Source organism: Syngnathoides biaculeatus, chromosome 2 (genome assembly GCF_019802595.1).
Source record: "Syngnathoides biaculeatus isolate LvHL_M chromosome 2, ASM1980259v1, whole genome shotgun sequence".
NCBI lineage: Eukaryota > Metazoa > Chordata > Actinopteri > Syngnathiformes > Syngnathidae > Syngnathoides > Syngnathoides biaculeatus.
The window spans coordinates 39,615,257-39,629,030 of NC_084641.1; the positions used below are offsets into that span (position 1 = coordinate 39,615,257).

Consider the following 13,774-nt stretch of genomic DNA (forward strand, 5'->3'; position numbering starts at 1 on the left):
CCAGACGATATCTTCAACTACAGTGTACAAATCCATAGTCTCCTGAGTCTCGGATGGTGAAGAGAGATAAGTAAAATTTGATAATTCCCCATGGCACCTCTGAAGATTGCGCATGGCAAACTAATGTGCCACTGCACACTGGTTATGAATCACTGCAATAGACAATGAATGATTTAAGATACTCAGTATATTGTAGACAAGCACAGTAAACTAACTGATCATTTCAATTAACACACTGCTCCATCTTGTGATCGGGTCAGTAATCGGTTATTCTTTCTTTTTTTTTTAACTCACTGATCAGCCCCAAATATCCTGATTGTGAGAAGCAAAGCAAAGCTAATTTATTTGTAGAGCACATTTCTTCCACCAAGTAACTCAATGTGCTTTACATGATTAAAAGCATTTGTAAAAAAAAGAGATAAAAAAATTAAAACGGGATAAAAACAGTAAACATGACCCAAAAAAAGACAGTTAAACCCAGGTACAGTGCAAGTAATTTGATTAAAAAATGGAAATACTCTAAAAAGCATGAGAAAAAAAGAAGTGTTTTCAACGTGGATTTAAAAAAATTAACACTTGGGGCTGACCTCACCTCTGTTGGCAACTTATTCCACTTGTGTGCAACATAATAGCTAAATGCTGCTTCACCATGTTTGCTTTAGACTCTGCACTCCACTATTTTACCTGAGTCAGTTGATCTCAGAGGTCTACTGAGTTTGTATTCCTTATCATTTCTTTTATGTATTCAGGACCTAAATAATTTAGTGATTTATAGCCCAGTAGCAGAGCTTTAAAATCTATTCTAAAGTTGACATGAAGCCAGTGCAAGTACTTTAGGATTGGAGTTATATGCTCTGACAGCTTTGTTCTGGTCAGAACGCAAGCTGCAGCATTCTGAATGAGCTGCAGCTGTTTAATACTCTTTTTGAGGAGTCCAGTCAAAAGTCCATTACAGTATCATCTCAACTTGAGATAAAAGCATGAGAGCCTTACAGGAGCACAAGCTTAACGCCTTCCACATGCACTGTCTCTCACTTTTCATGGTCTGCTTGACACATAAAAGACTTCACTCTATGTTCTTCAGATGGTAGAAGGCAGTTTTTGTGATTGATTTGATATGACTGTTGAAAGTCAGGTCGGAATCAATCAGAAAACCAGGGTTTCGGACTTGGTCTTTGGTTTTTGAAGATCGAGAGTCTATGTCTTTTACTAACAGCAATTCTCTTTTCTTCATTGCCAAAAACTGTTGTCTATTTTGTTGTAGTGTAGTTGAAGAAAATTTTGGCTCATCCCATTTATTTATGCGCATTCGACAGTGGACGTAAGCTTAATCAACACGTATTAACATCACTACATTCCCATAACATTCACAACAAAAGCAAACACCGCAAATACTGACACAAGTCATTGTTATGACCCCCAAAATATTAACAAGGCAAATTTCTCTTTTCCCACCTTACAGGAACAAGAATAATGCTAACATTACACTTGGTACAATGGCCCTACAGTTTTTTTTTTTAAATAGTTGCTAGAATAGTTGGAAAAATCACTAAATACTGCGACCTGAGTCTAACTGAAAATAAGTCATCTGCTTTTGTTCATCTACACTGCCAACACCTGCACATACAAATAAAAACGGCGGACACTTTCCGTTCCATTTTTTACTTTATGAAACAAGGAAGTCAATTGAACTTTTATCATTTACGTTATGGTTTTCCACAAATGACCATTATGACTGTGAACCCACAAACATGTATAAATACATACTATTATTACATATACAGAACAAATTGATGGATATTTTTTTTTTTTACAACACAGACCAGAGTTTTTTTTCGCAATTATTCAGCTGAATTGAACTTTTGTCATTTAACTTCTGGTTTTCCACTAATGACCATTATGACTGTGAACCCATAAACATGTATAAATACATAATATTATTAAATATACACAACAAATTGATGGATATCTATTTTTTTATAATACAGGCCAGAGTTTGTTTCGTAATTATTCAACTTATGAAGGGTTACTGATGTCAAAAAACATTAATAAATGTATTAAATTAATTATTAAATTAAATGTAAAAAAAAAAAAAAATTTGCAATTGTGGGACTTGAACAAGAAACATGAAGTCCACTAAGAATTTGCTTTCATGGGACAAATACATTTATGTGGCGGGCCATATATGGTCATAAAGGTTGCTAGAGTCAGAAACTGGGGACGTCCTGATGTGGCCAACGTGCCTTCCACCATACACTGTTGAGAGCTTTATGATTGCATTATGAGAGACAGTATATTGAGAAACAAATTACAATGTAACTTCGAACAGTGGCTACATGTCTAGGAACCACATATCGCCGCGACATGTCAGTATAAAGTTTCGATACGGAAATATTTTCCCACGTTTGTCCATATTAAGTTTACTGGATACGGTTTTCGGCGGGTTTTGTTGAACAGTTAAGTCACTTTGGCAAGTTCATAATTATCCGGCTATACCTTTCAAAATAAAACAAACCTAAACCCTTGGACTTTTATGATGTAAGTTGATGATGAAATTTCTGGGTATTAAAAATTGGAAATACAAGGTTTTAAATATTAACCTAATCATGTTGCCGATTAATAACTTTAAATGTAGAAAGTAACTATTTAAGATATCTTACTTTGAAGCGCTTGCCAAAGCTGTGGTCGTTTCCCCCCCCCTGCACGCCGCCTTGATTTAGCAAAATGGCGTTGCTCAGAATGTGTGATTGAAAGCGTATCCTGCGTTATCTATCTGTAACAGTTATTCCACAATTTCCACCAAAGTAAACGTCAGCCTTGGACAGAATGGCAAGCCTCGATCAGAAATCACCCAACGTGCTTCTCCAAAGCCTGTGTTGCAGAATTACGGGGAAAAGCGAAGGTACATTAGCATAACTCTGAATCTGATGCACATTCAAATTCATGACTTTTGTCACAGCTTCACCAATATTCTCACGTCAAATAAATATTTGGTTTTTATCTTTGTCAACTTTCGACGTATTCATCTTCTAGATTTCATGTTGGACGGCACCCAATATGGCAATAACGTATTAATTTATCACTGCTTATGTTGAGTGTTCCCGGTGTGCCTAACTCGTACTGTTAGAAAGAGCGATTCCCAAGTGAAGTGTTATTAAAAATAATAATATTAAGAAAAAAACGGGCCTGCTTTTCTACAAGTAGACACTAATCTAACTTGTTTCAAAGCTGTGTAATCGGAGCTATTACCAGTGGACTCTGCTATGTGATGCCCATTCAGGTTGACATAAAGATGTCGGTAGTCTTCTTGGCTTTTCTTTGTTTGGAAACCCTTAGATTTAGCCAGTCCTAGGCCACTTGTGTGCAGACAAGTTGAAAATTAGCATAAAAAAAACATAATAATGAAGACACGAAATAAACGTAATGATGACATAATAAATATATTCATCCATCCATTTTCTTAGCCGCTTATCCTCACATGGGTTGCGGGAGTGCGAGAACCTATCCCAGCTTTCATCGGGAGGAGGTGGGGTACACACTGGACTGCTTACCAGCCAATTGCAGGGCACGTGGAGACAGACAACAGTTGCACTCCCAATCACACCTAGGGTAAATTTAGAGTGTCCAATTAATGTTGCATGTTTTTGGGATGTAGGAGGAAAGAGGAGTGCCCAGAGCAAACCCGCGCACGCACGGGGAGAACATGCAAACTCCACACAGGTGGGGCCGGGATTGAACCCCTTTCCTCAGAACTGTGAGGCCAATGCTTCACAGCTGTGTCACTGTGCCGCCCTAAATAAATAAAATGACAAAATTATTCATGTGTAATATAGTCTGGAGCAAACAGTTTTACTCCAAAGTTTTTTCTGTCCTTTACTTATCGTTATTTATCTGGCCAGCTGAAGTTGCCCAGCAGTTCCAGTATGCAGTGAGAGTCATTGGCAGTAACTATGCTCCCACTATTGAACGGGATGAATTCCTGGTGACGGAGAGGATCAAGAAAGAATGTAAGTCAAAGTTTAGTTAAAACCATCTGCCAATAACAACACAGCAATGTTACTCATTTTAGCTTCAGTGACCTGTCTCTAGCATTTTCAAGTGCTTTTTCGATGTGCTTCCGAGTATACTAAAGCTTTTTGTGTTGCACTCTACAGAAAATGCTAGAAAGCTTTAACAATAAATTCCCAGTTGTCCCATTAAAATTGCCTGGGTTGAACCATTAGCAGAAAACAAATCAATCAGCGCTCTCATGGTAAAAATAGTACTCTATTTACAGTTTGACTTATTGAGCACAGACTGTCAGATAGGCCTGAAGGTAATGTTGTATTGAATGTCATCACAGGCACTTTATAAAAACACGCATTTTGAGCAGATTTGTAAATGAAGAAAACAAACTTAAAGCTGTTTCCAGCCATACTGCATGTTTAACTCCTGTTCTCAGTCACTGGGATTTGACAGGCACGTACGCTCCCGCGTGCCATCGCACTCGCAAATCTGCACAGTCGAGCCCGAAATATCATGCGCGTAAAATTTGTTACAAGTAGAAATACATAGGTATTGAAAGACGACGCTTATTTTGTGTAGTCTTCACCAATGTTTCCTCTAAGCTGCACCACTGTGCAATTGTCGCAGACTCCCAGCGCACATGAAAACCGATCCAGCGCAGTGAACCACAACCTGATGTCTCTTTTCATGGAAGCACATGGTCTTTAACAACGAGCTGCTGCTCAGCCTACTCCTACTTCCTAGTTTACCTGACACCGCCCCCCTCCGCTCTTAAAGGGGACACTAATAATTACAAACAGAAGACGCATCGGCAACTTTATATCTGCGGGCATGACTGGTGGACCTCACATGTAACTTTATATTTGCGGGCATGACTGACCACACCTGTACATTCTCAAATGTGAGTGACTGTGTTCTCTTAATATGGACAGTGGTGAAGCAGCGACGAGAGGCAGATGCTGCCCTTTTCTCAGAGCTGCATAGAAAACTACAGACACAGGTTGGTACTGTCTACTGCCTTGGTCACATACACAAGGGGTCTTCCGTTTACGATCAAGTTCCATTTTTACAGTGGTCACACAACTGAATTTGTACACAAGTAGGAATGCGTTGTAATCTTATCACTAACCTAATCAAACTCCAAGATTCAAGCTAAGCAGTCTCACGTCGCTCTTTGTGGCTTAAAGAATAGGCTTCATGCTAATTTATCGGCCTTATTGGAATTGGCCAATAATTGGCATTTTATGCTAATCGGATTTAATGTCACAATTTACCGAGCCGCTCAGTGACATCATTGATCGTTTCTGGAATAGACATTTACTACACGTTGCCATTGTGCACAGTATATCTGAATTCAAAAGCAAGTTTATTTTTATATACAGTGAAGAAAATGAGTATTTTTTTTTCAAACTATTTTTGTGTGATACAGCTGCAAATAAGTATTTTAACACTTGTCTATCAGCTAGAATTCTGACCGTCAAAGACCTGTTAGTCCGCCTTTAAAAGTCCAGCTCCACTCCATGTATTATTCTGAATCAGATGCACCTGTGTGTGGTCGTTAGCTGCATAAAGACATTTGTCCACACCATACAATCAGTAAGACTCAAACTTGTAACATGGCCAAGACCAAAGAGCTCTCCAAAGACACCAGAGACAAAATTGTACAACTCCACACAGCTGGAAAGGGCGACGGAGAAATTGCCAAGCAGCTAGAGAAAAAAGGTCCACTGTTGGAGCAATCATTAGAAAATGTAAGAAGCTAAATATGACAGTTAATCTCAATCAAAGTGGAGGCCCGTGGAAGATATCACCTCGTGGGTCTCAGTGATCCTTAGAAAAGTGAGAAATCAGCCCAGGACTACACGACAGGATTTGGTCAATGACTTGAAAACTGCTGGGTTTCCAAGGTAACTGTTGGTAATACACTAAGACATCATAGTTTGAAATCATGCATGGCACAGAAGGTTCCTCTGGTTCAACCAGCACATGTCAAGGCCCGTCTTTTGCCAATGAACATTTGGATGATACAGAGGAGTCATGACAGAAAGTTTTGTGGTCTGATGAGACCAAAATGGAACTTTTTGGTCATAATTCCACAAACCGTGTTTGGAGGAAGATAAATGATGAGTTCCATCCCAAGAACACCATCCCTACTGTGAAGTATGGGGGTAGTAGCATCATGCTTTGGGGGTGTTTTTATGCACATGGGACAGGACGACTGCGCTGTATTAAGGAGAGGATTACCTCGGGCATGTATTGTGAGATTTTGGAGAACAACGTCTTTCCCTCAGAGCATTGAAGATGGGTCGTGGCTGGGTCTTTCAACATGACAATGACCTGAAACACACAGCTAGGAAAACCAAGGAGTGGCTCTGTAAGAAGCATATAAACATGTCCAAACCATCGAAGTCTGCTCTCTTGAATCTTGTCTCCAAAACATACAACTTTGGCCGTCCCTCTAATGATCTTATTTGTAATCCTATCCAAACTGCTCACTCCGAGCGAGAACCTCAACATCTTCATTTCTGCTACCTCCAGTTCTGCTTCCTGTTTCTTCTTCAGCCACCGTCTCTAATCAGAACATCATGGCCGGCCTCACCACTGTTTTGTAAACTTTGCCCTTCATCCTAGCAGAGACTTTTCTGTCACATAACACACCAGACACCTTCCGCCAGCCTTTCCAACCTGCTTGGACCCGTTTCTTCACTTCCTTACCACACTCACCATTGCTCTGGATTGTTGACCCTAAATATTTGAAGTCCTCCACCCTCGCTATTTCTTTTCCCTGTAGCCTCACTTTTCCCCCTCCACCTTTCTCATTCACGCACATATATTCTGTTTTACTTAGGCTAATCTTCATTCCTCTCCTTTGCAGTCCATGTCTCCATCTTTCTAATAGTTCCTCTGCATGCTCCCTGCTTTCACTGCATATCACAATATCATCTGCGAACATCATAGTCCAGTCTAACCTCACCTGTCAGCCTATCCATTACCACTGCAAACAGGAAGGGGCTCAGAGCTGATCCCTGATGCAGTCCCACCTCCACCTTAAATTCTTCTGTTACACCTAAGGCACACCTCACCATTATTCTGCTACCATCATACATGTCCTGTACTACTTTAACATATTTCTCTGCCACACCAGACTTACGCATGCAGTACCACAGTTCCTCTCTTGGTACTCTGTCATAGGCTTTCTCTAGATCCACAAAGACAAAATGTAGCTCCTTCTGACCTTCTCTGTACTTTTCCACTAGCATCCTCAAGGCAAATAATGCATCTCTGGTACTCTTTCTTGGCATGAAACAGATACTTACTTCTGTCCAGAGTCTAGCCTCCACTACTCTTTCCCATAAATTCATTGTGTGGCTCATCAACTTTATTCGTCTATAATTCCCACAGCTCTGAACATCCCCTTTGTTCTTAAAAATGGGAACAAGAACACGTTTTCTCCATTCTTCAGGCATCTTTTCGCCCGCAAGTATTCTGTTGAATAAGTTGGTCAAAAACTCCACAGCCATCTCTCCAAATTTTTTCCATACCTCCACCGGTTTGTCATCAGGACCTTTCCATTTTTCATCATTTGTTGTGCCTTTCTGACTTCCCCCTGACTAATCATTGCCTCTTGCTGGTCCTTCACACTTGCCTCTTCAGCTCTTCCTTCTCTCTCATTTTCTTCATTCATCAACTTCTCAAAGTATTCTTTCCATCTATTTAGCACACTACTGGCACCAGTCTACACATTTCCATCTCTATCCTTAATCACCCTTACTTGCTGCACATCCATCCCATCTCTATCCCTCTGTCTGGCCAACCTGTATAGATCCTTTTCTCCTTCTTTCGTGTCCAACCTGGAGTACATGTCATCATATGCCTTTTGTTTAGCCTTTGCAACCTCTACCTTTGTCCTATGTCGCATCTCGATGTACTCCTTTTGCCTCTCCTCAGTCCTCTCAGTATCCCACTTCTTCTTCGCTAATCTCTTTCCTTGTATGACTCCCTGTATTTTGGGGTTCCACCACCAAGTCTCCTTCTCCCCTTTCCTACCAGAAGAGACACCAAAGACTCTCCTGCCTGTCTCTCTAATTACCTCGGCTGTTCCGAGAGCTTCTGCTGTACATCGAGAGCCTGTCTCACCTCTTTCCGAAAGGCCGCACAACATTCTTCCTTTCTCAGCTGCACATGGTTCTCTGCTCTCCCTTTTGTCTTCTTAATGTTCCTACCCACAACCAGAGTCATCCTACACACCACCATCCTATGCTGTCGAGCTCCACTCTCCCCTACCACTACTTTACAGTTAGTAATCTCCTTCAGATTACACCGTCTGCACAAAATGTAATCCACCTCCGTGCTTCTACCGCTGCTCTTGTCGGTCACTATATGTTCCTCCCTCTTCTGGAAATAAGTGTTCACTACAGCCATCTCCATCCTTTTTGCAAAGTCCACCACCATCTGTCCCTCAAAGTTCCTTTCCTGGATGCCATACTTACCCATCACTTCTTCATCGCCCCTGTTTCCTTTACCAATATGTCTTACAATCTGCACCAATCACAACTCTCGTTGTCTGGGATGCTCAGAACTACTTTATCTAGTTCCTTCCAGAATTTCTCTTTCAACTCTAGGTCACATCCTACCTGTGGGGCATAGCCGCGAACCACATTATACATAACACCCTCAATTTCATATTTTAGTCTCATCACTCGATCTGATACTCTTTTCACCTCCAAGACATTCTTAGCCAGCTCTTCCTTTCAAATAACCCCTACTACTTTTCTGTTCCCATCTCCTCCGTGGTAGGATAATTTAAACCCTGCTCCTAAACTAGCCTTACTACCTTTCCACCTGCTCTCTTGGATTCACAGTATATCAACCTTTCTCCTAATCATCATGTCAACCAACTCCTGAGCTTTTCCTGTCATAGTCACAACATTCAAAGTCCCTACACACAGTTGTAGTGTCTGTGCATGCCTCTTCTTCTGCCGACTAAGCCGCTTTCCTCCTCTTTTTTTGTCTTTGACGTACATTATCGGAATTTCTACCTATGCCACTCAGTTGTAGGCTCTGTGCATTCATCTTTTTCTTCTGACGACGGATCCGGTTTCCTACTCTTCTTTGTCTTCGACCCACAGTAGCAGAATTTCCACCGATGCCCTGCAGGTTAGCAGTGCCTGGGGCGGCCGTCGTTAACCGGGGCCACGATCGATCCGGTTTGGGATTCTTTAGATGAACGCTCATATAAACTACAGGAAATTTTTGACCTCTGTAATTGCAAACAAAGGCTACTGTAGCAAATATTAACGTTGGTTTTCTCAGGTGTTCAAGTACTTATTTGCAGCTGTATCACACAAATAAACTGTTAGAAAATCATACATTGTGATTTCTAGATTTTTCTTTTTAGATTATCTCTCTCACAGTGGATATGGACCTATGATGAAAATTTCTGACCCCTCCATGATTTCTAAGAACTTGCAATATAGAAGGGTGTTCAAATAACTGTAGTAGTCTTAATATATATATATATATATTTGTGTCTCGTGACATAGTGCTGTTAATATCTGATGGTTAGCAAAGTTATTTAAAGGTCCACTGTCATGAAATGCATGATTTTTAGTATGTTATTAATGAAAAAACAGCAGCTGGTATGGACCCAGCCATTTTTTCACCACAAAACATGATTTTGACATATGGCTTTTTGTAACTCCTGCCATGAAAATCCTCTCGAGGGATTTGTTTTCGAGAAGAAGCAGGAAGTGACATACAGGGCAGTAGTGCACTCAAGCAGTCTGTTTATCCTAGATTTACCTGCTGGAAGGTAGCTTTTTGTTCCTTCGTGTTCGCCAAAATGCTGGCTCGTTGTTCCTTCGTATTAGCCAAAATGCCGGTTCGTTGTTCTTTCGTGTTAGCCAAAATACCGGTTCGTTGTTTTGTTGGATATTGCTTGAACACTCGGGAAGATGGATTAGCTCTTCATACTTTTCCAAAAGACACGGTTTGTTGTGAAAAATGGATTGCACAGGTGCAACGGACAAGAGCTTCGTGGGTTCCAAATTACAGGTAGGTGTGTATACAGCTACAAAAAAAAACAATAGTTGGGGTGGGGGATGTGATCCTCTCATAACGTAACAAAAGATCTGCGTACGTAAGTCATGGGTGCATTTTTGTAGGTGGCATAGCGTGTTTTCAATGGCATATGTCCCAGTGTGACGTCGCGGACAGAAGATGCAAATATGGCGACCACTGGATGTTGAATGAGACTTTTGCAACTTTGCGCACGGATGACGCGCTCTCCACTCATTTATTTTTTCGTATAGACATTGAAATGAATAATATTATGTGTTTTTCATTACAATATCTATTTTAGAATGTTTATAGGACAGACACTTGGGCTTTAAAGTGTATGGAATGTCCTCAGTGCACCTTTTTGCTAATATTATACAGTTTTTTTTCTGCAGAATTTGAATCACAATTCTGGAAACATTTTTATTTTTCGATTTTCTGCAAAAAACAATCGCACAATGCTGGATTCGCCGAAAAAGACGAAAACAAAGCAGAAACAGGCGAGTAAGAACATTACGTCATGGTCGGTGTCAACAATGGCGAGCATTGGAATACATTGTGAGAACGCCAATGAATTTTCCGATATTTTGATGGGATGAACACTATTCTTTCTCCTATGAAGACGGTGAAGAATACGAGCTTTATAAATGCATTAAAGGTTATCAATTTGAGCCAGTTAGACAGCATACACGTTCGAATGCAGACAAAATAGCTGGCCATAAAGATCAAGCAGTCAGACGCATGGAGCAGGATATGCCTCGTGTTGGAAACAAACACTGGTCAGCGTTTGTGAAATTCTTGTTTGCTTTAGTTAGTCATAAACTGTTAAATAGTAAAGGCTTCGATATCCTGAATGTATATACAAAATGTTCGGTGTCTTTTTTTTTTTAAATTATACAAACGCTGTGTATTTAGTAAATAGGTAAGCGACCACCCGGCCGTTCATTGTACGCATGATGGATCTGCCTGTGCTTGTATGAGAAAGTATCTGCAGTACAATGTGCGTCACTAATTAGTGTGTACAAGGCTCGTTTATTATCACACCAAAACAAACAGAAGATGATAACGTAGTCCACAATCTAAGTTGGTATATTTTCACAAATAAGGATTTCAATGAGTGAAGTCCATTTAAAATGTTACCACGTTAATTTGAGAGCAATAGCTGATGATATCTCGCGTCACCATAAATTTCACGTGGTAAACTGATGCCATAACCAGTCGCACAAGAGCAGGTCCACCTGTGGTGACGTAAGAGGCTCCGCCCCCGAAATGAGTCATTTTTCAGACACCGGAAACTAGGTCAAAGTTCGTGGGCTTTGGTTTTTAAACACTTATATTTTTTGGTGAACACATCGTAACGGTTATGCATTTTATGGTACATTTGAACATATATTTTCGTCTACATAAGATAATATGCGTTTGAAGTTAGACACTACAAACACTAAAAAATATGTCAGCGGCACGGGACAAACACCACGTCTGAGACAGACAACATGTAATGCCCAGTGTGATGGTCTGAGCGCTCCCCCGTGCTGAAAAGTCTCCTTGTGATGAACGTACATGCGTTACTAACAGGGGAACTCTGGGTATGTAGCATACGCTTACTGGGAAATGTCCCGGTCTCATAGTTCCCCTTCTTCTACACAGAGGGAGTTAAAATACATTATAACTTAACCCTAAGTTAACCTTAAAACAAAAGTTGAAAAAAAGTTATACACATATATGTACATTCGCTGTGTTCGTCTTTGAGACGTCCATACCGAACATGAACACTCGGCGTCAAGTTGTAGAATGGCAGATGTTGAAGCATGGATGGTGATGTTTCAGAATGGCTGGAAGTTTAGAAAATATATGCGCATGCGCATTACTCACAAAGAGACTTTGCAGCACCGGTAGTGCTCAGACTGTCACACCGGATCAGACTACAAGACAAATTTGGTCTTTCACAATTCCACTACATAAGACAATCATTGGGCTTTATCTTGTCAACTCAAATGTGACCTGATACACTCATCACCATGGCTCTGACAACAAGAGTGGATTGCACCTACTGACTGTATTATAAAACAAAAATGGGGAAAAATGTGTCTTAGTGGTTGCAGGTTTTTACAAACATCCATCCATCCATTTTCTGAACCGCTTCTCATCACAAGGGATGCGGAAGTGTTGGAGCCTATCCCAGCTATCTTGGGGGAGGTGGCAGGGTTCACCTTCAACTGGTTGCCAGTAAATCGCAGGGCACATAGACAAACAACCGGTCGCACTCACAATTGCACCTAAAGGCTCCGTCACACCATGACGTTCTGGTCAACGTCCTCTGAACATTTCAATCGTTGTATTTTTCAGCATTCTCAAACGCGGATGACACATCTGGCGTGTGATTAACGTGTGTCTAACGCATGACTTAACGTGTGTCTAACGCACGAAAGCGTGACCAACACACGAAAAGCAGGTAACAGCGACCAAATAAGATACCCCTAAAAACCATTAGCATGTGCAAACGCGTCATTGGGGCGAGACGAGCGATTTGTCAACGTAAGACAAGCGTGTTGAGCGTGTGACCAATGGGTGAATGACAGAAAAGCGTTTTGCTGGCGTGTAATTTTTACAGTGGAACCGGCACTAAAACATTGGAAAGTTCATAGTCACTTCAGTTGTTGTCGTGAGTTAGAACAGTTGAGCATCATGCCGCCGAGAAGAAAAAAAGTTAGGGCGCAGACTTCAGCAACTAGTGCTGCTATTAAGAAAGCTAAGACTCTTTCATCACGAGCAATGTGTTTGGAGGAAAAACAACAGCAGGAGGAAGAGCACGTCCGTGAAGTCACGCACCATGTGACACCCCCTAGGGGCCCTAAACACCTTGAAAACCCCAGTGATGACGGTCCGACAAAGAGACAAAAGAAGCAGAGAGAGGATTGCAGGATCCTGGCCCCGGCTGTTGAGGATAGTCTAGTGGAGTTTTTCCGTGAAAAAACGAACTGCTGGTTTCTGGATCTTCCATCGTAGGTGCTCTCTACTGTAGCTTAATATTAAATGGACCTTGCTTACAAAGCATCGGTTTATATACCCATATGCATCGAAGTTCGGGAAACGCTCGAATGACGCTCAATGGACGCCAAACGACATTCGTTTCACTTTAGTTACACGCCGTGTGCGCTAGGGGATTGTTCAGTGGTCGTGGACAGGTCGTCAGTGAGTCGTTCACTGCAAAGCAAACGATTAGATAACAACCAAGTAAAGCTAGAGTTACGACTGACTAACGATAGCCAAACGCGTGCAACGTTCGGCGAACCTTAGTAAAACGTTCCACGGACGTTCCTGAACATTCGGCAGCGTTTTAAAATTAAACGTTGATGAATGCTGGTTTCGGTGAGAACTTTTGTGCATGTTCAAAACTTTTTTTCCGGACTGTCGTTCTCCGCCGATTCTCAGCGATCATTGACGTTCACTAGCGTTCAAACAACGCTCTTCTGGAGCTATCCCGGCGACCATGGGCGACTAGCAACGTTTCCTCAAACGCTATAGAACGCTGACCAGAACGTCATGGTGTGACGGGGCCATAAGGGCAATTTAGAGTGTCCATTTAATGTTGCATGTTTTTGCGATGTGGGAGGAAACCGGAGTCTCTGGAGAAAACCTACGCAGGCACGGGAGAACACGCAAATTTGAAGGTAATTCATCAGACCTGTGAGGGCAACGCTCTAACCAGTTT

General features: G+C 41.3%; 1 protein-coding gene across 3 annotated transcripts in view; it reads left to right on the forward strand.

Moving 5' to 3' along the window:
• The first annotated feature begins 2,690 nt into the window (after positions 1–2,690).
• The window catches only part of tubgcp3 (tubulin gamma complex component 3), a 46,938-nt gene continuing 35,854 nt past the window's right edge, over positions 2,691–13,774 (forward strand). For all 3 annotated transcript variants that reach the window (XM_061804442.1, XM_061804452.1, XM_061804435.1), the window contains exons 1-3: positions 2,691–2,902; positions 3,900–4,007; positions 4,938–5,005. In XM_061804442.1, the coding sequence (XP_061660426.1) occupies positions 2,827–2,902; positions 3,900–4,007; positions 4,938–5,005 (252 nt within the window). In that variant the 5' untranslated portion in view covers positions 2,691–2,826. The remainder of the gene's footprint in view (positions 2,903–3,899; positions 4,008–4,937; positions 5,006–13,774) is intronic.